The sequence below is a fragment of the Schistocerca americana genome, chromosome 1, assembly GCF_021461395.2.
Source record: "Schistocerca americana isolate TAMUIC-IGC-003095 chromosome 1, iqSchAmer2.1, whole genome shotgun sequence".
Taxonomy (NCBI): domain Eukaryota; kingdom Metazoa; phylum Arthropoda; class Insecta; order Orthoptera; family Acrididae; genus Schistocerca; species Schistocerca americana.
In genome coordinates, this window is record NC_060119.1 from 501,316,714 (window position 1) to 501,341,841 (window position 25,128).

At 38.1% G+C, this 25,128-nt stretch overlaps 2 protein-coding genes and 1 pseudogene across 4 annotated transcripts in view; 2 read left to right on the forward strand and 1 right to left on the reverse strand.

The window, feature by feature from the left end:
• LOC124604617 (SWI/SNF-related matrix-associated actin-dependent regulator of chromatin subfamily A containing DEAD/H box 1 homolog) overlaps window positions 1–7,630 on the forward strand; it is a 179,494-nt gene extending 171,864 nt beyond the window's left edge. For all 3 annotated transcript variants that reach the window (XM_047136494.1, XM_047136493.1, XM_047136495.1), the window contains exons 16-17: window positions 6,628–6,731; window positions 6,941–7,630. In XM_047136494.1, the coding sequence (XP_046992450.1) occupies window positions 6,628–6,731; window positions 6,941–7,020 (184 nt within the window). In that variant the 3' untranslated portion in view covers window positions 7,021–7,630. The remainder of the gene's footprint in view (window positions 1–6,627; window positions 6,732–6,940) is intronic.
• Window positions 7,631–9,839: 2,209 nt separating this feature from the next.
• The window catches only part of LOC124604669 (uncharacterized protein C15orf61), a 65,392-nt gene continuing 50,103 nt past the window's right edge, over window positions 9,840–25,128 (reverse strand). The window contains exon 3 of the mRNA XM_047136507.1: window positions 9,840–10,480. Within this exon, the coding sequence (XP_046992463.1) occupies window positions 10,407–10,480 (74 nt within the window). The 3' untranslated portion in view covers window positions 9,840–10,406. The remainder of the gene's footprint in view (window positions 10,481–25,128) is intronic.
• LOC124556359 lies at window positions 19,526–19,643 on the forward strand (annotated as a pseudogene).

Sequence of the window (25,128 nt, forward strand, 5' to 3'; positions counted from 1 at the left end):
CAAACCTAGTCAGGTTTGACAAATTGTTTGATCATGTATGAGGTGCTTCAGACTTTATTTCCTGACTGGTGAAGGCCACGACATAGTCGTTCCTTAGTACAAATCCATCGGCTATTTGCATTTCAGATATGTCACAGATGGTTGCATGAAAGAACAGTTGTGTACACTGCATTTGACTCCTTTTTGCTGTTTCATTAATTTTAAATTCAAAAGCATGAAGAGGAACTATCCAAAAAACATTGACCACTTTGGAGTCAGCTACCACAATAAAATTTTCTGGCTGAGTGACTTTGTTGGAAGTAGAACTGAAAGGTTTCCTAGCAAGGGCACCTGATGGTGTTCATGGGTCCACAGGTTTGCTCTGCTGCCTACAAAGGCAACATCACTAAACTTAAGCAAGTAGATTGGTTTAACAAGGACACAGAAGCATGGATGTCCTACAGTAACCTCGCAGAGTGTTCACCAATGAATGCATTTGCCAGGCTGTATTCTGAGAAACCGGCATCTCCATACATCCATCACTCAGTCGGTACACTTCCATTGGTTGGGGCATATCTGTGTCAGAACATGGGGCATGTTGCACACAGATGGACAAACACGCTGTTTGAATGTCAAAGGAAACAATAGTGGTTTTTGTTCTATGGGCAGTGGTTTGAGCAATATTTCTTTGCCTAACGTTTCATCCTCTAGTGTTGTTGCCACCATCAGATGCTACATAGACTCGAACAGCAGCACAAAAGTAAACAAGCTCAGCAAGCAAGGTATCCATGCAATGGTTTGTTTGTGACGCTGTCAGAATATCGCCTGAGATTGCAGAGTTGTGCCATTGTGTGTTATGGATGTTTTAGTGGGGAAGTGTTGGCAATGTTTACTTCATTTAGCACCATAACTTGTCTAATTTCAGTCTTTCTCATTGTCTATTATTTGTTTTTGTGCTTTCTAAGTTCTATGTTCTCCCTGTAAATTCTGTTATAATAATGATTGCATCTTGATAAAACCATAGTATCGGAGAAACATATTCATTGGTTACCTTGTCCCACTGCATGGTTAGGTCTGTACTGCTGTCTGAGTTTATAGTCTCTGATGGTGTTTTCAGCACTGGAAGAGGAAATGTTAGATAGAGAAATATGCCTATTGCTAAGGAAACAAAAAACAGGTGTGGAAGCTTCCACTATATGAAAGATACAATGTTTACAGTGCAGCAGTTGTAGTGCCCTTGACATGATGGCTCATTTCCACAGTTGTGGTCGTTTACAAGGTCATCCAGACTGTGGAGAGCAAGTGAGGCCCCCCTTACATCTCGTGTGACTGACGCCAGAGAGATGACTATCGTCACGATGTCTTCTTCCACCGTAAACAAATCCTAGGCTGTGTGGGCAATTCTATAGGTTTCCATCAGAGGCAGATCTGATTTCCTCAAGGTTCCTCACTTATAAGCCCATGGTAAAAAGACACTGTATAGTTCGTGATTAGTGTGTCCACATAAACTTTTAAAGTTGCCACTCCTGATACAGGGGATGGACAAAAATATGGGAACACCATGAGAAGTGCATGCTTGAACCTAAATGCAGGTGCTAACCAAGCCTCCAGGTTGAATTGTCATATTTGACCGTGAGCGGCACCTCCGCAATGTCCTCAGTTGTTGCAGGTGTCATTCATGGCCAGAACAGTGTTCTCTATAGTTGTGAATGCGTTATGTTGAAGCTAAGTGAATTTGAATATGGGCAAATTGTTGGTGCTCATGTGGGAGCTGCCTCTGCAATCAAAGGGGCTGAAGTGTTTGATGTTTCAAGAGGCACTGTGCCAAAGATCTACACAGTATACAGGCAGAGTGGAAAACATCATCTGCTAAGTCACAATGTGGACGAAATTGTGTGTTGAGTGATAGTGACAGTCAGTCATTAAAGATAATTTTGGCAAAAACTAAGAGGGTGACAGCTACGAAAGTCACTGCAGAACTGAATGTGTCACTCGCGAATCCTGTCAACACCAAACCAACGTGAAGGGAGCTCCATAAGCAGGGAATTCCAGGGCATGCTGGAGTTCCAAAACACCACCTCAGTGATGCAAATGCTTGTAACGAGAAAGTGTGGTGCCAAAGCCATAATACATGGGGTATGGGGCAGTGGATGGCTGTCTTTTGGTCAGATGAGTCTTGTTTCACACTGTTTCAGATTTCTGATTGAATTTATGTCTCAAGACTGAAAAAAATGGCAAGGGTTCTTGGGCAGCCATATTTAGGTATTCCATTGGTCCCATGGTTCCTCTGCAAGATTGCATTACTGCCAAGAATTTTGTGACTGTTTTGGCTGATCATGTTGATTCCATGGTACAATATTTCATCGCCAGTGGTGGTGGCGTGTTTCAACAGGCCCCCTGTTTATACAACTTGTATCTGCCATGACTGTTTTTGGGAGCACAAGGGTGTAAACTATCACAACTCCCCTGGCCACTAGTCACCATATCTCAGTGTTATTGATCCTCTGTCGTGTACTTTGGAGAGAAGATTGCATGATCACTGTCCACCCCATCGCCATTACCATTCCCTGAAGCTGCTACCATTTTGCAGGAAGAATGGTGTAAGATTCCCTTAACCATATAGCACCTGTATTTATCCATTATGAGGCGACTGGAAGCTGTTTTGAATACCAGTGGTTTTCCTGCAGCGTATTTGGCATGGTAATGTGTCGTGTTTTTGGTGATTCCATAGTTTTGTCCACTCTGTGCAGGTCGGCAGCACAGTCTACATGTCATTTTGTTGGAGCCCATTTTCCACTGTCAAAATTCTAGTCAAGTTGCAATAAAATATTTCTTCATTCAAAAATGTACTTCTTATCAAGAATAATTTCTAGACAACTCATGTCCCATGGGATTTATCAACAGCTCTAATTTTTGTATTAGGTGATACAGTTTGGAATTGCCTGACAAGGGAAACTCCCCATCGCACCCCCCCCCCCCCCCCCCCTCCTCCTCCTCCTCCTCCTCCTCCTCCTCCTCCTCTCAGATTTAGCGTTAGATGGCCCAGAGGATAGTCCTTCAAAAACTGAACAGAAATCAAGCATGAAAACAAGAAGAAGGTGTACTGAACTGTAAAAAAAATGCAAAATAAAAACAGTGAACTGTCCAAGCTTAATAAGTGTAATATCAAGAGAAACTGAACAACCGTGGCATTGTAGTTAAGTGGACACAATGTGGGACCATAAACCAGATGAGCCGTGTTCAAAAGCCATTTATTATTATTTTTATTTTTTCCATTTTTTTTCACATCATTATGAACTGCCTGTTCAGTCATTGAAAATTTTTGTTCTCTTTCTGTAGTCTTGGCAGTTGTCATACTATACATTGGTTGTAGAATGTGGATCATGTGGTAAGAATACATTACTGTCGCAAGTAGATGTGATGAATAGTGAGAGAAGGTGAGATAAGACATAGATGTCTCACAGAAATGAAAACAACAAATAAATGGGTGTGAACTACATTACAACAAAGAAATTCAAGAGTCAGAACTTCCAAAATGGAATGCCACTCAAAAAAGTTAAAAACACGTGTTTTGACAGAGCACAGAGAAATTGTGTGATTATGAAATTATTTATTTATTGCAGCTTATGTGACAAACTATTATATTTTCATCACTTCCTTGGGTCCTTGGGAGCGATAACATTCACACTCATACAAACACGTAAATCAAGCAAGGAGGCATATCTCACTCACGCACTCACTAGGCGTACAAATTAGGTGCTTCGGTTAGAGATTCCTTTCATATGACACACATACTGTCACTAACGCTATGTATGATACACCAGGTGTGTTTTCCAGTGGCGGATTTGGTTGACTTGTCACCTTGTCATTAAACATTTGTGGTTCCCATTCAAAAGCCACTTCCTTTCAGCGGCTAATAGAACAGTTATGCACAATCAACTGTCATTATGGGTCCCTACCTTTGCCTCGCTGTTGAAAATGGACATTACACCACGACACAGACACAAATTAGAATACAGCGAACAGTGAAACAAAAAATAAATAAATAAAAATACAATACAACTTAGCACTAGGGAGGTTTGAACACAGCTCGCCAGCTTGCTAGTCCAACACCGTGACCACTTAACCATTACGCCATTGGCCTTTGATGCTGCTCTATATTGCACTTTCTGTCTTTGGACCATGCACTGTTTCCTGTTTTGCTTTTTTTCTTCAGAGTTTGGTACTCCTTCCTGTTTTCCTGCTTGATCTGTCAACTGGTATGTACACGTGATTAATGCTTTATCATAACAAGTAACAGAAAGTTGTAGGTGATAGGGAGTGACATACAGCCATCTATTACTGATCCTAGCAAAAACTGGTTGAGTTAAAATGCTGACTGCTTATTGACGAAGATAGTTGCAACTTTGGTTAACTATAATATGATTTTTACCCGAGTTTGATCAGCAGGAAAGGTCAGTTCTCAGTGAGCAGAATAACTGTTAAATATAATGAGTGAAAATTTATGGGAAATCTTAATGTAAGTTGTGTCAGTGGGGAAGCTATAAGTAATAATAATTCCAAACGTAAAGCACTTCCAAAATACAATCTTATGGTAATTACTCTTAAAAAATCTATCTCAGTGCATAATTGTCAACAGTAATAAACCATATCTAATTAGTTGTTTACTAACGTCAGAGACAGTTTACAGCAGTACACATTCGGGGCCAGAGAATCTAAATTAAAATTCCCAACAGTAATTATGAAGTGTTACTTTTTTTAATGGTATCCACACTTGAAACTGACTGGTTTGTACGCCCCTGAATTCTCACACTGTGCAACACAGCATTCTCTTGTCGCTACTTCCATTGGTTTATGAGTTAACCAGTCAGTTGCCGATGGCAAACGGTTCAAACATAACTTGATATTCGTAGCCAAGCAATGGAAAATCCAAGTTGGAATATCAACAATCATAAAAAGGATAGATTGCTACTAACCGTAAAGATTACATGTTGGGTTGCAGAAAGGCACATTGAAAAGACTGTTACGCATTATGCTTTTAGTCAAAGCGGTTTCAGAAAAGAACCATAGTGTGTGTGTGGGGGGGGGGGGGGGGGGGGGTTAGTGGGTGTGCATGCGCATGCGTGCGTGTGGTGAAGGCTTTGGCTGAAAGCTTAATGTGTAACTGTCTTGAAACTTCCTGACAGATTAAAACTGTGTGCCGGACCGAGACTCAAACTCGGGACCTTTGCCTTTCGCAGGCAAGTGCTCTGCCAACTGAGCTACCTGAGCACGCCTCGCGACCCACCCTCACAGCTTCAATTCTGCTGGTATCTCATCTCCTACCTTCATTCTGTAACAGTCTTTTCGTTGTGCCTGTCTGCAACTCAACGTGTCGTCTTTACAGTGAGTAGCAGTATATCCTTTACATAATTGTTAATATTCATAGAGAAATACAATCTATTTTATCCACAATGTGTTTTCCAAATTGGCCTGGTGTGTATACAAATAAATACAAGGCAAAATTAATTTTATTTGTTGTAAATGCTGCAGAAATATGAAATGCTGATACAGTGCTCTAAGCACACATTATTTGAGCACCACAAACCTAAATTAAGGATGATATTTGATGGCCCTGTATGTGACAGACAACTTTCCCCATTTTTTATTTACAAAATGAGACTGGAGATGGGAAGGAGTCCACCCCATTATTGGTATATTTTGAGGAGTGCCATGTATACTAATCTGATTCAGAAAACTAAGGAGAGAAAGAATGATAATGTACTGGTGATTGCAACTTTGATATTATCACAATGTTGAACTTGAAAACTGCATTGATCTATCCACAGTAAATTTCTCTGTTAATAATCTGTAAAATGCCTTCCAGTGATGGAAGAATTCTCATTCTAAAGTCCGTGCTTTGGTTCAGTAAGTGTGTATGGCAGCTGAAATTTGGCATGAGGATTGTAAGTGATGTTAACTAAATTTGGTAAAAACAATCGTGGCAGGTTTTGGCATAACATGTCTGGTCATTCTCGTGTCAGAAGAATATAGCCAGATTTTGAAGATATGATTTAAAAGCTTTTGTAGGAAATACAGCAAAGGCAGAATTTGCTGTCTTTAGAGCATTACTTGCAATTTGCAAAGAAAACTCTGCTGATATTCAAAGGCAAGAAGTTTAGGAAGAGTGCTGCTACACTGGCACAGGGGAAAGTAACATACAGCATTCCTCACAGTGAAAGTTTTGGACAGTGATTTTATTTAAAAAACTAATCTCTTTTGTTATTTGAAACTTCATATAGACACAAATGTGTCAGAGTAACACAAGAGATGGTGGCTAGTGTGAAACAGTATTGAAATGGCACTTTATGATAGCAGCATGCATAATGATAATTTAATTTGTAAATTTATTGCAAACAGTGTCACAGCATATTAGCAGCACAGCAGAAATATGTTGGTATAATCCAGTTAATAAGTAAGGACTGAGACAGCAACATCATGAACTACCATCGATCGTATTTGGATTATATATTTTTCCTTGTTTGGAATTGTTGCATTCAAAGCTGTGCATCATACCAGCACTCTGTTGTGAAATATAAAATTTACTATTTTGTCGCAAGAGAACTATTCTTCCTCGAATGTATGTTAATATTTCAATTTCTTTTACAGAGATGTGACAGTAATTAGGTTAATTAGTGAGGGAACTATTGAAGAAGGAATGCTCCAAATAGCACAGGAGAAGCTTTCATTGGAACGACAGATCAATAGTGAAGGTAAAAGCAAAATTTTCTGTGTAATCTGTGTCTTAAATAACTCCTTCTTCTTGTGAAGTCAAAGTTACTGTAACTTATTGCTACAGGTGCTCAATATACAGTGCCTTCAATATACAGTGCCTAGTGACTTACGAGTTGCTACCATTTAAAATGTGTTTGTATGTGTCTGCTTTATATTTGATTTTTTCTTAACAATTATTTTCTTGCAGATAATGTTGCAGACAGCAAGAATGTAGTTTGTTTATTGAAACAAGCACTTGGACTGGAAGCAAGGACTGCTGGCAAATAATTTATACATACTTAAATAAAGCGGTGCATAGCTTTGTTTGCAGTTTTGTTGATGACTGCTTGTGGAAGGAAAGGCGTGTGTTACTGGTGTGAATCGAGTAATTATGAGTCATTGTACATTGTGGGGATGTAATATATTCCATAATGTCGAGACAACAGGATTATATAATTATCGTCAGATGGTGAATAAGTGGCAGAGCATTTATGTATGTCTTGTTTACCAATAATATGATGATGATATCCTAAATGAGAAAATTTGGCATGGGTGCAAATATATATGTCAAATAATAATTTGTTTCTTTAACAAGAAACTTTTAGGCATCAAATTTTAAGTTGAAAGGAATGGCTACCTGATGTTAGGTGAAGCTGTACTTTCTGAAATGTGATATGCTTTACTACTCTTTTACTTAACATTTTAACTCTCTTGCAGAGGTTTGATATCCATTTTCAGTATTAAGAACCTACAAACTGTATTGTAGAGAGGGCACATTCAGTTCTACTTTTGTTATAATTATTTATAATTTTGTTTTCCTTCAGAAATATCTGTTATGAAGTCTGTATGGTGTCACACATAGTTGTAATTAAATTTTTTTCTCTTTGTACATATACTATTTCATGTGGAATTTTTGTCAGTCATTATAATCATTTTTGTATAATGGAAAGAGTAAGGGTAACAACTTACTGTACAGTTGAGGGGCACATGAACGACTGAAGTGTAGCTAAATTTCCTGATAAATCCAAATCCTTTTTTAGAGCTAATACAGAACACATTCACCTTTCAACTACATTGTGCAGGCATTGTGGTTTGACTGTGGTGAGGTATTGGGTCAGGTGTTTTGTGCACTATACACAAACCCCTCAACCCCTCACCCCAGTTGAGTTCCAGCATAATGTGCTGTGGTGTGTGTGTGTGTGTGTGTGTGTGTGTGTGTGTGTGTGAGAGTGAGAGAGAGAGAGAGAGAGAGAGAGAGAGAGAGAGGGGGGGGGGGGGGGAGAATTCATAAGGGGGATTCATCCGGAAGCTTAACGATGTTTACACTCTTGTTTTGAGTTGTTACCATTACTCCTTCGAGTATTTCCACCAATGACTTTCCATTTTTAAGTATTAAACAGAAAAAGTAAACTGTGAAAGCCATAGATAAAATAATAGATAAAAATGGCAATATTAAACAATTGCAGATCTTGGCAGAACCAGTGGTGTCATAATTGTACTATGTCTTGAACTGGTCAAAGATAGATACATTTCTTTTAAATATTGGAGAAGAAGGGGATATAAAATAAAGATGGTAGGTAAAAGGAGAAGTCAAGAAATTAATACAGGGTTTAACATAGAACAAGATGATGTGGAAGAGTCCTGATTTCAGAAACTTTGGATTCAATGTTAGATTTCTTGTATTACTGTTGGTTGTACCATATGTTCCATTGTTGTCAATTATAAACATTTTGTGTGTCTTTAATCTAACTTGTATTAAATGAGTCAAAGAACTATCAGTCTAAGTGTACATACCACAGTATCTATGTACATACCAAAGTATTTGTCTCTCAAGAACAAACTGTTTAGAACACATATGATGGTAGTGAAGGTTTCTTGTGGACATAGTGAAGAACAGTTCTGTATTAACCTGGAAAATATTGTACTTAAAATTTTGAGACAGAATGACTAGCCCATACTTACTGTTCCCCAAGAAGCAAAATTCTTAATACTGCTAATGGACACAAGAAAGTGAGGAACTGTACTAATCTTGGAACTATTAGTTCTGGGGCAGAATTAGGGACAGACTGGGGAAGAATAGAAAGGAAGGGCAGGTCACTGACCTCAGGATTTAAGGGGCTAACTGTAGCAAGGACAAAGTATGGAAGAAATCATGCACATTGTATTTGAGTCAATGAAGCATTGTGGCTTTGATGAATGGTTTTGTATTGGTACCAACAGTCTAGATATACATGACATATTTTGTCTTTGGTAAACATGGAAATATCATACTTCAGTGAACCGAGGATTACTTATTTCAACTTCTTGCAAAAATCAAAAGGCAACATTGGTTCAGTTAGTACTGTTAATTTTGTATAAAGTCAGTCTTTATAAGAAATGTTTGCTTTTTAAATTTAATACTTCTTTCTATTAAAATGGTACTGCTAGTCACAGGCATGGCACTTATCGCAAGAAGAGGAAGAAGGCTTTTTGCCAAACTGAAAACACAAATTCATGTGGCAACTGAAATTCTCCTATGTATAGCTGTTGTGTTACAGGGACCTGACTGTTGCATATTTTGTTTTTCATAAATAAATGCCATTTTCTGATGTCTGTTTCCTTCTTTTAAAGTCTTTCAGCTTGCAAAGGTAACATCTGACACACTGATTTAATGATAGAGATGGTGAATTTGATTTGTGATCATACAGTTTTGTAAGAGGAGAGAGAGATGCACCGTAGGAATGCTAGTTGCTGATAACAGGTGGTCCTTTTAAGAGTGTATGTATTGCCTTGCTTCCAGTCATACATATTGATCTGTATTTACAACTGCAGAAACTATGCCACACTTGGTAGCAGCATAATTTCAGTTTTCAGTATGTTTTACAGCTACTGTTACCAGTAGGAGTTTTATGTCCTCTTTCATCTTTCTTTGATGCAAAAACCTCACATCCTAAAGGCTGTTAAACATTAAAACTTTCATATACTAGTATGTATTTTTAATTAATTTGAATTGTAATTTGGGGCAACATATAGGCTTTATTTCATTAAAATCAGAGCACAGTTGCCGTAATTTAAAGTTTTACAATTGCAAAAGCATGTTTGTCCATTACCTTTTCATTAATAAACCACTAGGACGTCATGGAAGGTCATAGGCTACTTTAGAAAGAGTGTATACAAAATATTTGATGATTTGTACAATATTTACTCTTTGAAAAATCAAACAATGAAAAATCTAGGAGAGAATAATAACAATATTATGAGAAGGATAGTCACTACTCATCATATAGCCAAGATGCTGAGGCACAGCTAGACACAACAAAAATACTGTCAAATAAAGCTTTCGGCCAAATAGGCCTTCATCAGAATAGACAAGGTACACACATACACTCACGCAAATGCAACTGACATATGCACATGACCACAATCTCTGGTTGCCAAGGCCAAAAGCTTGGTTTCACCATCTTTTCATTGTGCCTATCTGCAACTCAGCACTGCCACTATATAGCGAGTAGCAACTGTCCTTTCCATAATATTGTTATTACTTTTTGAAGGAGCTATTTATTGCTTGACTTTTGAAATTTATTGATTGATTTGTTCTACATAATAAGATTCAACATAATGGATACAATGCTTATTCAGTCCTCAATGTGTTGAATTCCCACTTCCACACCATAATATAATATGTGCAAAAGTAATTATGGTAATAAGTTTTCATGACTAAACCGCTGAACCATTTTCAAAGAAATTTGGTGTGGTGATAGCTTGAAACCTGTGGAAGGACATTATCTACTTCAGAAAGTGAAAATAAATAAATAAAACTCAACACTTGACACTGTGAAGTAGGGAATGGGAAACATTTTTATTCTAATGAACATATATTGTGTTAAAAAATTATTAATTTTGTTGCGTAACGTACACACTGTACAATGTGTGGCTGCTTCAATAGCGCAATGTAGAGACAAGTGTACCTGCCCATGTCCATCTGCATGAACCACTCAGCAGCAACAATGTATGCTTGCGTAAACACACACACACTTGAGAGCAGCTGACACTATTGAATGTACGATATCTTGCTTACTTACCATTGGCCATTATAATAAAGCTGCTATGTGTGAATGTAGTCGTAGGGAATAGCTAGTAAATATAAAAGTATAAATTTACTTTCTTATGAGAGTGATAAAAATAAGCAGCCAAAAATTGTAGTTGAACAAGACGCACTCTAGTTGGTCAAATACTGATGGAAAAAGGTAAAAATACTGGAGAAGCATATAACATATAAAAAATTCAGAATGTATTAGATCGCTGAAGATGCTACTGTAGCTATTATGGATGAGGAGTCATGAAGTAAATGATTAAAGTAATGCATGTGACCTTAATACCTGATGGAGAGAGATATGCAGAGTAAAAAAAAGAAGGTTTACCCATGATGATACCCAAAACACAACCCTGTAATGATTCTGCATTCCTTTGTATAGTAAGAAATTAATTGTTAAAGTGGTAAAAAGAAGAAACATTTGAAACATTGTGCTTTCAATCATGTACCGAAAATGCTAAATGTTTTTGAAGAGCTGCACTATATTTAAAAGTACAGTGGCAATCAATTTCTGTAAAATGTATGTAGCAGTATTATATCATTCTGTAATGACTGATAACTGGTTTCTGAGATATTACTATATTTTTACTTTGAAATTATTTCTTTTGAATATTGAACTGATTGCTGACTTTTGTAAGGAGTACATGTTATCATAAAGTGTTGTTGGAGCTGGCTCCAGATGGACACAGCTAAGAGTGTCTAATTGCAGAATTAAAGTAGTTGGGAAAAGTTTAGAATCTAATTTCATTTGACTGCGTGAGTCTGGACAGACTGGGAGGACATGGCACCCAAAGCGGATTCACTAGTTCACGATGGTAATAGTTCTGCTCTTGTTTCTGTCAGACCCTTTAAAGACAAGTGGATTGAACGATTCTGGAAAAACAGGAAATCAGAATGTAAAGATTGTTAAACAATAACTTAACTAACAATTCGCCCTGGCTTCGGACAGTTAGCACTAGCCACAACTGGACAACTTGTCTGGTGTAGCAGTAAATTTGTTTATGGGCCACTGCGTAGAGCTGTGTATAAAATTCTGAGAACAATGTTGAGTAACTGAATGTAATCAATTTCATATAGCTGAAGTGATGTGGGCACCATATGCTAGGAAACCTTTTAGGGGGCAGGAATGTCACCTTTTCCTTACATAATTGTTATTTGGAGTGACATCTCATGGCAGTAACGAGCACATTATGATTTGGTTAATATGTGTACAACAAATGTAAATATTTTACGCAAATAGTGTGTGTGTAGGAGGGGGGGGGGGGAGGGTTTTGCATCTGTGTCTATAATGTCTGAAGGCCACAAATGAAATGAAAATGAAACAGAAAGATAGTGCCTGATGTAGGTGTGTAGCCTGAGACAGCACTCCTCTTGTAAACTTTAGTATTCACTGATTCGTTGCCAAAGACTCATTTGTGCTGCCATGCAAACAATCACGTCCACATGTAGGTTTGATTGAAGGGAAGCAAGAAAGCTGGAAGCTAAGTCATCTGCTTTGCTGCTGAAAAAAAACTTTATGTAAAAGAATCAAAGGTGCGCCCCTTGCTGAAGTATAAAGAGTGTTCAAATGAAAAGGTGCGAAAGATTGTAACAACCAAACATGCTGAAATTTGCAATTGCCACTTTGTGATAACATAGTGAGGTATCTAGGGACGTGAGTTAGTGGTCGACGTGGTTGTTCGCATGCACGGGCATGCGAAGAAGGAGAGAAGCAGGCAGTTTTGTATTTTGTCCGTTTGATGTGGCAGTACATATTCACAGTGCAAAATTCAGTTTTTGAGGAGCAGCAAGGTGTTGTGACTGCAGAAGGGGTTAAACCACCTTATATTCATCACTGGATGACAGGGATATACAGGGGAGACTGTATCTGACAAGTCAGTGAGAAAGTGGTATTAGGAATGTTTGAGTGATGGCCCAACACCCAGCCACGCAAACATGATAATCATGGCCAAACTCATCGACAAGGTGAACTATCTGGTAGGAACTGGTTGGAGTGTGACAATGCAGGTGTTGGCAGTGATGGTGAAGGCCCGTGTTGCAACAGTGTGCACAATTGCGCAAATAGCTTGGATTACCAGAAGGTGTGTGTGCATTGGGTTCCAAAGAAGCTTAGTGAACTGCCAATGGACCTGCATATAGGGCTAGCTTTGCAACACCTGGTCCGGTACCATAAGGCCCCACTTTCCTGAAGTGATTGTTGCCGGTGAGGAGAGATGGTGCTATCACTTCGAGCCAGAGACAAAGCTGAATAGCATGCAATGGAAGCATGTGTTGTCACTTGCTACTAACACAAGTCCATCAAGAAGCCTGCACTGCTCACAGAGAGAGTGATGCTGCTCCATGATAATGAGCATCCACACGTCTCCAACGTCACACAAAGTGTAAAGGCCCTATAGCCAGGAAATGTCACTCTGCTTCTTCCATGTGTTTGGTTCATAAAAAAAAAAACCACTCAAAGAAAAGCATTTAAAACTCAGACAACAAACTAAAGGATATATTGAAGGACTGGCTTCTGTCACAGCCACAGTAATTCTGGGAAAAGGGAATCCTTTGGCTTGTGAAAGAGTGAGATAGTTGTGCTCAGGCCTCTGGTGACTACTTTCGAATAAAGGCTTCAGTTATATCACAGTGTTGTTTTGTACAATTTCTGCTTGAACATGCCTCATAGTTGTTCGGAAAATGGTTTGCTTTTGCATAAAAAATTAAAAAGTAGATTTTGGATTCATATGCTGTATGCTGTTGTTCTCAAGAAATTGCTTATGATATTTCGAAGCCAAGTAACTCACTGCCCATTGGTTGAAGAGTGTGCAGAGAATTAAGAGTTCGAATTGTTATTGCAAATGTGAGGGAGGCCGAAACTGACAGTCTGAAATTGTCATCTTTCTTTGAAATGCGTCCCCCAATCATCTGTATAAGCCTTCTGGGATATTCTATGGTCATCTGCTAGGAGTTTCTGAACGAGATTCCATCCTCCATTTTTAAGTTGTCAGGAAGGTTATGCTCATGTCTTGTTTCCTTGTTTAAGCAGCTCACGAACCCACCAACATTTATGAGTAGTGCTGCTACTTTTAGGCTGGTGAGTGCTACACACAAAATGTACCTTAACTTCGAAGTGTCCAAATAAATATATCTGAATACGTTAAGTTGCATCCACACTGACTGCACTGTGGCAAACACATTCCTCCTGTTGCTTTTATATAAAAATAAGTAGAGCATTTGTGCGTACTCAGTCTGGTTGTGGGTACATTGCACTATGCAGAGCTGTGGATCCCAGGGGTTCTACTGTTCACTGCTAGACGACAATGGCATTGTTTTTCACTACAGTGGTTGAAAAATTCATCATAGTTAAGCAAGTTTGCTCAAAATATTTATAAATTATGTGCACAAGCCTTCGTTATAAACCAGTCTATCCTTAGGTGAAAACAGTATCAAAATCCCTACAGTAGTTCTTGAGTTTAGCCCAAATATACAGAAAGAGGTGAGCAGGGGACTTCAAGTATGCAGAGAAGATATGGGGGGGGGGGGGGCTTAAAAAAATAAATGTAATTTCATTTTTAGATGGACTCTTGCATTTGCACTGTATATTGCAATAGCAACAAAAAGTAAATCACAAAAAGAGTGTGATCAGAAACACTTCCATAAAATTCCAGTTATCATCAAGTGCTTGAAATTATCATTGTGTATTGCAATGCACTTTTCGCTGTTGCTAGTGTAAGGCTTTCTGGACTGACTGAAGAGATTTCTTTGATTACATTGCACATGAATCAACAATCCAACTTTAAGTCCTCTTGGGTCATTACAACTTGTGAGTAGACTTAATCTTTGATCTTACCCCAGAGACTAGAGTTGAATATCAAATGAGGCAGACATGAAGGTCAACAGATAATGCTTTCGCACACTATCAACCAAGAAAAAACTATCTGAGCTCTTCCATGGCCACAGGCAATTAGGAAGCTCGGCACCCATTGTGGTGTTACCACATACATTTATGTACCTTAGGTCATTTCTTTAGAAGAGCTGGTAGTAGTTCATAAGAAATTGTGTGTTTCCTCAATGAAGAAGGATCAGTCACATAGTCTCCTGTATCAGATGTTCATAGTCTAATGCCACTGATGTCCTACTTGCCTCAGACAATGCAGATTTTCAGCGGCGAATTTCTTATATTCAGCTTTTCATGATTTGTAAAGACTGGTAGAGGCAAATTTTTTGAAGAAATAACATTTTGTCCTGATGTAACATCAAAGTTGAACTACAGAATTACATGCATCTTCTGCAATCTTGCTGATTAATATACTGTTAAAGTGACCCATTATAGGAATGGAAGTTCTTCGGAAGCACAAGGCAACTAATGCTGAAGTGAGTAATTCTAGATGTTCTCGTAATTTATTTAGAGCTAACATGTAAATTATCAGTAACAGCTGCCAGAACATCTGTTTCATTCGTTCTGATTGTTGAACATGATGATCTGTTGCCTCTGTGTAGCATTCTAATGCCCCCTACCAAACATTACTGTCCACACTTTCAACGAATTGTCATTCTTTGGACACTCGTCTATCAGGGTATCTTTGTGCATACATGTCAACTGTTTCTTTCCCACTCCTTTTGCATTCTCTATAAAGATGGAGAATGTCTCACTTCTCTTGGTTTGTAAAAGCTTCTATTTTTATTAAAACTAACCAGCAGTATATTCATTTAAATAGTTAGTTTCATGTTCCAGGGATCACTTTGTGCGATAAATCGTAATGATGTGGAACAAGTCATTTTACATTCACATCGTAAATTTATTTGTAAATGTGGTTACCCGCTGAACATTTCTAAGGTGTGCAATTTTGTAAATTACAAATGTGAGTTGGTAATTCATACCAACCACCTTTTACACATTATTACAGTAGAAATTCTTCTGCAGAATAGGAGTTGTCAAGGACAAACTTTTTTAATTTGTTTTCAATTTTTTCTGATAGGCATTTCATATTGCTGGGTAACTGCCTCTTTTAGAATAATGCAGCGTGGCGTGGGATCCTTACCAGATAAGACTGATGGAGTACACCGAAAAAGTTCAAAGAAGGGCAGCACATTTTGTATTATTGCGAAATATGCGAGAGAAAAAAAAATTTTTTGTTGCAGCATTGTGCACTCCTGTTTGTGCTGAAGACAACCTTAATGTGCAGTAATGAATGTCATTTATCCGTCTGTTCCTTTTGAACTATAGTGAATTATTTACAACAAATTTCATGAAGGAATCAATATACTGTGAAGCAGTAGACAGAATGCCCAACTAATTAAATAGATGTCTCCAGTGTGGCCTTGGATGAGCACCATACATTATTCTTACAGCACATTTTGGAGCAACGGAGACTTTCTTAAAGATGAGTTACCCCAGTCATGCAGTAGTAGCCGTAGTAACAGTAATAACCGACGGAGACACAAACAACAAATGTGGCTGAACAAAATTGTTTTAGGTGTTCCAAACTGTGCTTTTTCTAGTTTAAATTCTCATTAGTACAGACACCTAAGAATTTTGATGCATCCACTCTATTTATTTCTTCATCACCATGTGTTACACTTACGTGCAGAACTGTGTATGTTGTGTCTTTTTAACACTGAGGATGAGACTGTCTACAGGAAACCAGTCGATGATACTTTTAAGAACATTGTTTACCATTTCTTCTATTTCTGTATGTATGCTTGGATTGATTACAATAGTAATATCATCATTAAAAAAAATCTAATTCTGATTGTTGTGTGTTAGATGATATATGAGGGAAAATAGTGGACCTGATGGAGCCTTGGAGAACACCATACATGATTTCTCCCCAGACATAATTACGTCCCTGCACTATATTGGCTGAATTACTAAATATCACTTTCTGCATTCTTTTGGTTAGATATGATATTATCCATTAGTTTGTTATACCATCAATCCCATAAAACTTCAATTTATCTTGGAGAATACTGTGATATACACAGTCAAATGCCTTAGAAAGGTTGCAGAAAATACCAGCTGGTGTCATTTTATTATTTAATGCTTGTAAAATTTGGTGAGTGAACATGTAAATGGCATTTGCAGTAGAGCAACTCTTCTGTAACTCAAAATTTGATTTGCTGAAGATATTACTGATAGCTATGGTGAGATACCATTCTAGATTACATTATCATCTCAAAAATTTCAGAAAACAATGTCAGCAATGAAACAGGTCAGTAGTTACTGACATCTCTTTTATCACTTTTCTTAAAGAGGGTTTTAACAACACCATATTTCAGTCTCTTTGGAAAATCGCCTCACTTATTGCAGATAAGACTGGGTTTGTAATATGGGAACAAATCGTTTGTAGTCTATTGAAAACACCATCAAAACAATATGAACTTTTATTTTTCAGAGAATGTAAAATTCTCATAATTTCAGAAGGAGAAGTTAGTGATACATTCATATGATCGAATTTTATAAGCATTACTCTTTCAGCATACTGCTGTGATTTTTCTCTTTAACTATTTCTCCTTATACTTTCTACTATATCTAAGAAATGATTATCATCATTTATAGCCCTTCGATTTAGTTCAGTTGTGATGTTATGCTGTTTGGTGGATGATTGTCCTGTCCTGTATTTCTCTACATTCCACATAACCATAAGCCTGTTGTTGGAATTACTGATTTCTGACATTATGTGTATGTTCCTTGATTTTTTTAATATGAACTAAACATGCAATAGAAAGCTACATGTTTCCTTTGTGCCCTTTTAATGCTAGTGTCACAGTGGTGCAACACTCAGTTGCCTCCTTTTTCATGAGTGAATACTTGAAATACTGTTGGGAAGAAGAGCAATAATTTGAAGCACCAATCTCAACAAATTGTAATTTCCTTGTAATTATATGTTGTAAAACCTGGTGCTTTCAAACTCTACAAAATGAAGGATGCATTGTTGAAGTCAATTTTTGGGACTTAATCTTATTGGTTATCTATTTTGAAATGTACTTTGTTTGTAAAGGAAATAAAATTTAATTATGATGATAATCTGCACAAAACAATAAGGCACTGAGACAAGGTATAACATATTACACACAGTATGGTTTAAATCACTCTGATTCTTATAAGTGGGTATACTTTCAGAGACAGTATAATATATTGGAATATTACAGATAGTATATTTCAACAGGTGTTCATATGACACACAAAGATCTTTGATTGCTGTCAACATGGCTTCTTACCATTATGTAATTGACTCCATTAAATTAATGGCACCTTAACTCTTTAACTGCTCTGGATGTATTAATGGGCACGCCTTTGTACCTGTCCCTGTGTGCTCTGAACGTGTAGAAGGACTGATGGTGCGCGTAAACATGTTCAGAGCACACAGGGACAGGTACAAAGGCGTGCGCATTGACACGTCCAGGGCAGTTAAAGGGTTAAGTCACATTTTTGCTATCGTCCAAGAAGAGCAGTTTCCAGCTCAGAGATAGTTGTATAAGATGTTGGCCTAGCTGCAATTGATTTACAAAGTGAGTAGAGGTGAAGCATCAAGAGTACGAGTATGTACACCATGGCATGAGTGGTATCCTCGGCTTGAAGTGTGATCCTCAACCAACTTACCATCATGGAAGAAACCATTGTTACATTGGAAACAATCAATAATGACACCAGTTTATGGCAAAATAAAATGTTACAGTATCTTTTTGTTGTATCTTATAACTGTCAATTGTTTTGATTACACACATATAGCTACCAATATTGATACCTGTTAATGTGGTCTTCCACAATGATACTGAATGTACAAATGCATGAATATCTCATGTTCAAAAGTATCATTGCTTTTATATGCATCTAATGTCAGACACAAAATTAAATGTTAATACATTTCCTTGGCGATCTAGTACTGTAGTGCCTGGGCACTTCAGAATAAGAGGAAAGGTGTTTCAACTGCAGAAGAGGTTAATATGGCCACAGGAAGACAAAAAGGCCATTTACTTACATGGATATGCCAAGCACTCGTAAGTGAGGGACTGCTCAAGTATTGGAGTGCTTGAGTCAGTGTTTGCCTTGATGTCTGTTCAACTGAAAATAAATGATAGCTTTCTTACCTTATAAAATCTGCAGATTTGATTGAATTTAGATCATGTCATTCACTAATGATTAAGGGTGGTCATGGCATCTGTTTTCATGTGGCAGCAGCTTGTAGATACAAATCCTTCGTTCATTATCTGCAGTGGAAATACTGTTTTCTTTCTGCCATTAAAACTCAACCAGCCTTCTCTTTCACAGAACTATTTCTGAGTCACATCACAATTCATAAATGTAGCCAGAGCTGTTTGCAATAACATCTAGTGAATAAATTGTTACCTGTTCCCTTGAAAGAGGTTAGTTTCTCACCTTCTTAGGCAAAGAGATTTCTCTTGTGTTGTGTGGCAGTTCACAATACGTGGTGTAGAATTTGCACACAACTATAGACAGAAACAAAACTACATAAAGTTCATAAATAAAATGTTCAGAGAGTAAAACAGCAGATTGGAAGGACAGTGGATAGCTCGGAAGAAGATGGATTAAGTCTCACTTGGTTTGCCTGATAGACCTTGCAACATTTTTGGATACGCATTCCAGAAAGAATATGGAACAGTAATGGTTGTTATGGAAACAAGTGTACTACAATATGGTGATAAAGTCTCAGTCCATTTCTATGAAATAACGCATGCATTCACATGATGTGCATGTATGTTTATTGCCAGTCTATCGCCAACGGCCTTGCCGCAGTGGTAACACTGGTTCGCATCAGATCACCGAAGTTAAGCACTGTTGGGCTAGACTTGCACTTGGATGGGTGACCATCCTGTCTGCCGACTGCTGTTGGCAAGTGGGGTGCACTCAGCCCTTGTGAGGCAAACTGAGGAGCTACTTGATTGAGAAGTGGTGGGTCCGGTCTTGGAAATTGACATACGGCCGGGAGAGCAGTTTGCTGGCCACATGCCCCTCCATATCCACATCCAATGACACCTATGGACTGAGGATGACATGGCGGCCCATTGGTACTGTTGGGCCTTCATGGCCTGTTTGGGAAGAGTTTAGGTCTTTTTAATTTTTTTCCCCCTTCTATGCATACATACTCATTGCAATTCAACATGGCCTCCATCCAGTTTGAAAGCATTGCTCTCGTCATTGAAGAGGAAATCTTGAGTACTTGCTGAAGAGTATCCTTTCATATAGCCGAAGTTGCATCTCAGATCTGACCTCTTGGATCCTGGTGATCCCTCATGTTTGTTTTGTACATTCATGACAGGATACATGAACTGCAGTCTTTTTGTGAGTCCAAGCCACACATCCACTTTCCGTGCCCTCTTTATCATTAGCAGAGGTGCAGAATTTGGCCTCATCAATAAACAAAATGTGATCCATGATGTGTTGATTGTGTTTATCAAATTGTAACACAATTTTGCATGCCCAACTAGCTGCTTAAATGATGAGTTGATGCATTCAGACTTCTTTAGATTGCTTCTCTGATTCTATGAACAGTTTCCTATTGTGCAGAAGATCTCTCAAAGCATAATTCATTGGCAACACTTCCAACTGTTTGAATCTTATTGAGAAGCAACCAAGTTTTTGCTCTCGTCAGTGCTGGCATGTGAAATTTCCGAGTGAACCCTTGTTGCACCTCCAGATAAAATGAACTGTGCATTAACATCAGTCACACATTCTTCTGTCATAAACATTCTTCTTCGATCTGCTGGGAAAAAAAGCAAGAGACCCACACAGAAATGCATTATAATTTCAAAAATATTCATCTCATTTCACAAGACTATATCGTCTACATGTACAAAGATAGAAATCTGAGGTTTTAACATGCACATAAGTACTACAAGTTTTATTTTTGAAAGAACCATCTAATTTTGCTAGTGTATATCTTATTAATCAATTAACTGGATGAAAATTTACATTACGTATCACAAATCTTCATGTGCCTTCCACAAGACACATGACAAACATCTAGACAATATTCGAACTTGTCCAATACTTTTGCAATTATATCTGGATTTAGTGCATCACTGCATTCTCTGTTGTTATATGCACTGTCACCAAAAATTGTAAGGGGAGGCACACAAATGGAGTCTTTTACAATTCCACAAAAAACCATACATACTGGGAGATCAAGTGCAGGATGGGTGGGGGGGTTGCCTTTGATGAAATTCAAAATCTGCACAGCTATCATGGCTGATCCATCAATGAATCCATACACTCGTTTAAAGTCATACTGCACAGTTGTAACTGAAGTGTACCTGTTCACATGGAGAATGCAAAACAGCTTTTTTGCTATGTTATTACCTTCTCAACTAGATGCACATTTGACAGTTAACCAAGCAACTTACCTGTACTAGGAGACCCCCCAACCACCAATCATGTGAACCAGAAACTTGCAGCTGGCAGCAAGGTAAACTTTTTGATGGGTAAATTTAAATATGCTGCAAGTTTCTGCCATAATTCATGGAGGAGATACAGTCTTTTTGAAACACATTGTAGCAGGTACAGGAGCAGAGATTATTATTTTCATCCAGGAAAATAGGGACAGTACAGTGATGATTATGCCTTTAATTCCTCTACTTCCTCCTGCTTTGCAGATACATAGCTGAATTTACAGACCTATCCAGCTCAGAAATTAATTTCAACTGATGTCTTGTAAGTATAATTAGATCCAATACCGCATACATCTACATAGTTGTCACTCTATTTATAAAACGTATGCCACATACTTTTTCTATGGAATGTATTAAAGTGATATATGAACAGTTTAAGCATAGTGGAACACTATGTTATGAAAGAGGCTCCACAAAAGCCGTTCCTTTTTAATAACAATTAATTACAGTTGTTGCATAGTTAGACTAGGAATTGTAAACTCTTTTGATGAACCTATGTGGAATGTATTGTAATACAAAAATAGGATGTCAGGTGTGAGGTGTGTGTGTGTGTGTGTGTGTGTGTGTGTGTGTGTGTGTGTGTGTCACTATCACACTATCAACAGTGTAACATGCCCTCATTACATGAGACATTGTGGAGATATTTGGAATTTAAAACAGGCATTTGGTATGCAGTCTAGTGATTAGTGTACCTCTTGGTCTACTGTCACTGAATTAACATATGTTTGTGAACTCACCTATGTGCCAAGTAATCAGAACATACAATGCAACAATTGTTATCAAATGGGTTCATTCAGTCACCAATGCAAAAACTATACTTTTTAATCAATATGTATTTATATTTTATGGTGTCAAGCACCAGAGGCCATGTTTCAGAAGTGAGTGCCGTCTTATTCTTCAAAGTGACTACAGTGTGTCTCTTTTGTAAACTTGATACCTGTATCAGGTAAACTATACAGCAAATTTTACTGGATAATAATCTGATTAATTGGATAAAAATGAAAATAAATGAAGAAAAACCTTTAAATTATTACAAAATAATAGTTATGAATTACACTGGATCCTTTCACCTGACATTAATATCAATTTGTGAGCCTGATGTACAACTTCTTGCAGAAATCTGTATTGTTTACACTCAGATTTCATTGTTGCTTTCGCATACATTATCAGATTCACTGTAGGACTCCAAAATTTTAATTAAATAATTTTACTTCACCTCACCAGGTCCACTCCTCTTTGCATAGCAGCACCACTATTTGTTTACTAATTTTACAACAACGGGGCCACATACTAAAGGCCCCCCATTCACTGGTGGACTACACCCCTGGCTGGATCCCTGGTCTCGTCAGGTTGTGTGGCCACTTGCAACCATCTGGGGGAATCTACCTGTGATCCCCGAATTATGTGGCAGTGTACTGAAGGAGTGAGGGTTTGCAGTTAGAAAGAAGTTTGTGTAAGCAAGTAGCAGTTAATTGGTTGAACTGACAGGTGTGGACCATGGACTCATCATCCACAATAGGTGGACACAGATGTAGTCTGTCTGTGAATGGGAGCTTTTAGGAAGAAAATTTCTCCCACTTAAGAGTCTCAGGTCATCACCACCTTCACTTCATGAAATAGGTTGCACAACCTGTTCTGAAAACCATCTTGTCCTCAGATGTCTGACACTACACTGTTCAGTGAACTTGCAATTCATGGAGATTCTAGGCAGACAATCTTGCTGCATGTTTTCTATATGGTTACACTAACTGACTTCATAATTTTTTAAAGTTTGTTTCCAAATCAAAAATCTGTGTCTCATATTTTAACATTAAGTGCAGCCTTTGACCACCCTGGGAATTTCAACTCAACTGAGTTAATTTTCTTCTGTCTTTTTTTGGGGGAGGAATTCTCATGAGTCATGACTCTCATGTTTCATATAATACTACTGGAACCAACACTGTTTTATAAAGCATCAGCTTAGTTTCTTTTCTGGTTTTATATTTCAAAATTCTCTGCATTGTTTGCCATATATGTTTAAATTTGCAAAGTTTCATTTCTGTATTGTGGTGTGTTGTTGGGGATATTTTACATCCAAGAGGGTTAAATGTGGATACCTGCTCCAATATTTTGCCATTATTTCAGTTTTGGCTGTTATCATGTTCTCCCCCAAGAAATGTCATTACTATCAGTCCATATTCTTCTGCTGTATTTCATAAGTTGTATAGCCTTCTGTGTAAATCATCTTCTGTCTGTTGTGATATTGTCTGCATACAAAATACTACTTAAACATTGTTTCCATTGTGCTATTACTTTGTCAAAGTAGATATTAAAAAGTATTGGGGAGAGACAGCAGTATTGTCTATTTCCTTTATTTGTTTTTATTAGTGCCATTACTCACTTCCAGATGTCAATAACCCCAGTAGTGTTTTGATAAAAGTCTTCTGATCACGTCTACGAGATTATTTGGTAACTAGTCAAATTATTAAGAATATTATTAAATGAATAGGGCTGTGCTATCTTGAGTGCTTGTGTGAATCACAACATACAGTTGGTTTATCAGTCTGTAAGTTGAAGCATAACATCTGGATGGTTTTAAATGACTGTTTTCTGTTGATGTGCTACAATACATGCAGATCATTTGTTTTTTGCTTTATATAATGTAATCAAAATTGTATGTTTAGAAACAGGAGTGACATAAACTGAAACCCAGTTAAGATCTTAACAGTTGGGCAATGTGCATTGTTTTCCTTTGAATTATCCTTAAACTTATTTTTCTTAGAAACTTTGTGTTAGAAATTATTATGATTACTTGTGTCGTTTTTGTTGTCTTCAATCCAAAGATTGGACTGATGCAGCTCTCCATGCTACTGTATCCTGTGCAAGCTTCATCACCCCCAAATAACTACTGCAACTTACATCCTTCCAAATCTGCTTGCTGTATTCATCTCTTGGTCTCCATCTATGACTTTGCCCTCCACGCTTCTCTCCAGTCCTAAAGTAGTGATCTCTTGATGTCTCAGAATATGTCCTATCAACAATCCCATTTTATAGTCAGGTTGTGCCAGAAATTGCTTTTCTCCCCATTCTATTCAGTACCTCCTCATTAGTTACGTGTGAGCCGTGGCTGGCTTGAGTCATGCTTGTCTTGGGTTAAACCTTGGTTGCAGTCCTGTGGTTTTATTTCTCCTGTGGTTATTGCAATAATGCTGCTGCCCTCTCTGTGAGTGGCAGCAGCAGCGTGTATCGATACTAGTACTGCTGTACTATCTTTGGTGTGGTGGATATAGTTTCCGGCTGGGTGGTGTGTGACCAGTCAGTTGTTTGACAGGGAGCAGCAAGGAAGTCTCAGTCGCGTGTTACTCTGGCCGGTGCTGCTGGCGGTGTGCACGTGCGGTTGGAGTGTGAGGTGCTGCTTGCGAGTGCTACGAAGTTCGTTGCCCACCATTCTTGGACATGAAAGTTGAGTCCTCACTTAACCTACTATTGAGCCTCAACTGTTAACATTTCTTCGTTTGATCCTGGTTGTCACTTTTGAGCAACAATGTGTGTATATTCAAGTCAGCTAAGATTCCAGCTGTCTTCCTGTGGAGATTAACTTAACTTATTCCCTGTCACTGAAGTTGAGCAGCGGTATCTTCTGACTTGTGGCCATTGACATTCTGGTTACCTGCCCTGATTGTCGATGTAATTTTCGGCAGTGTATTTTCCTCGTCGTGTTGTTGCTGTCCAGCGCGGTGTGCAGTTAGACATCTGAGGTGTTGTTGGTTGTTGTGTGCGCCAATATTCTGTGTGTCATTGTATTGAGATCTTGTGGTCATTTTGCTGGTTGCATGGGGCGGAACTGATTTTGTTAATTGGTTGGCTGTCTGTCTGTCGGATGGGTTGCCTTCAGATTAAGAAGTCGCTGGACAGGCTGCCTGTCTCACCTAAACGGGCATTAGTGTTACAAT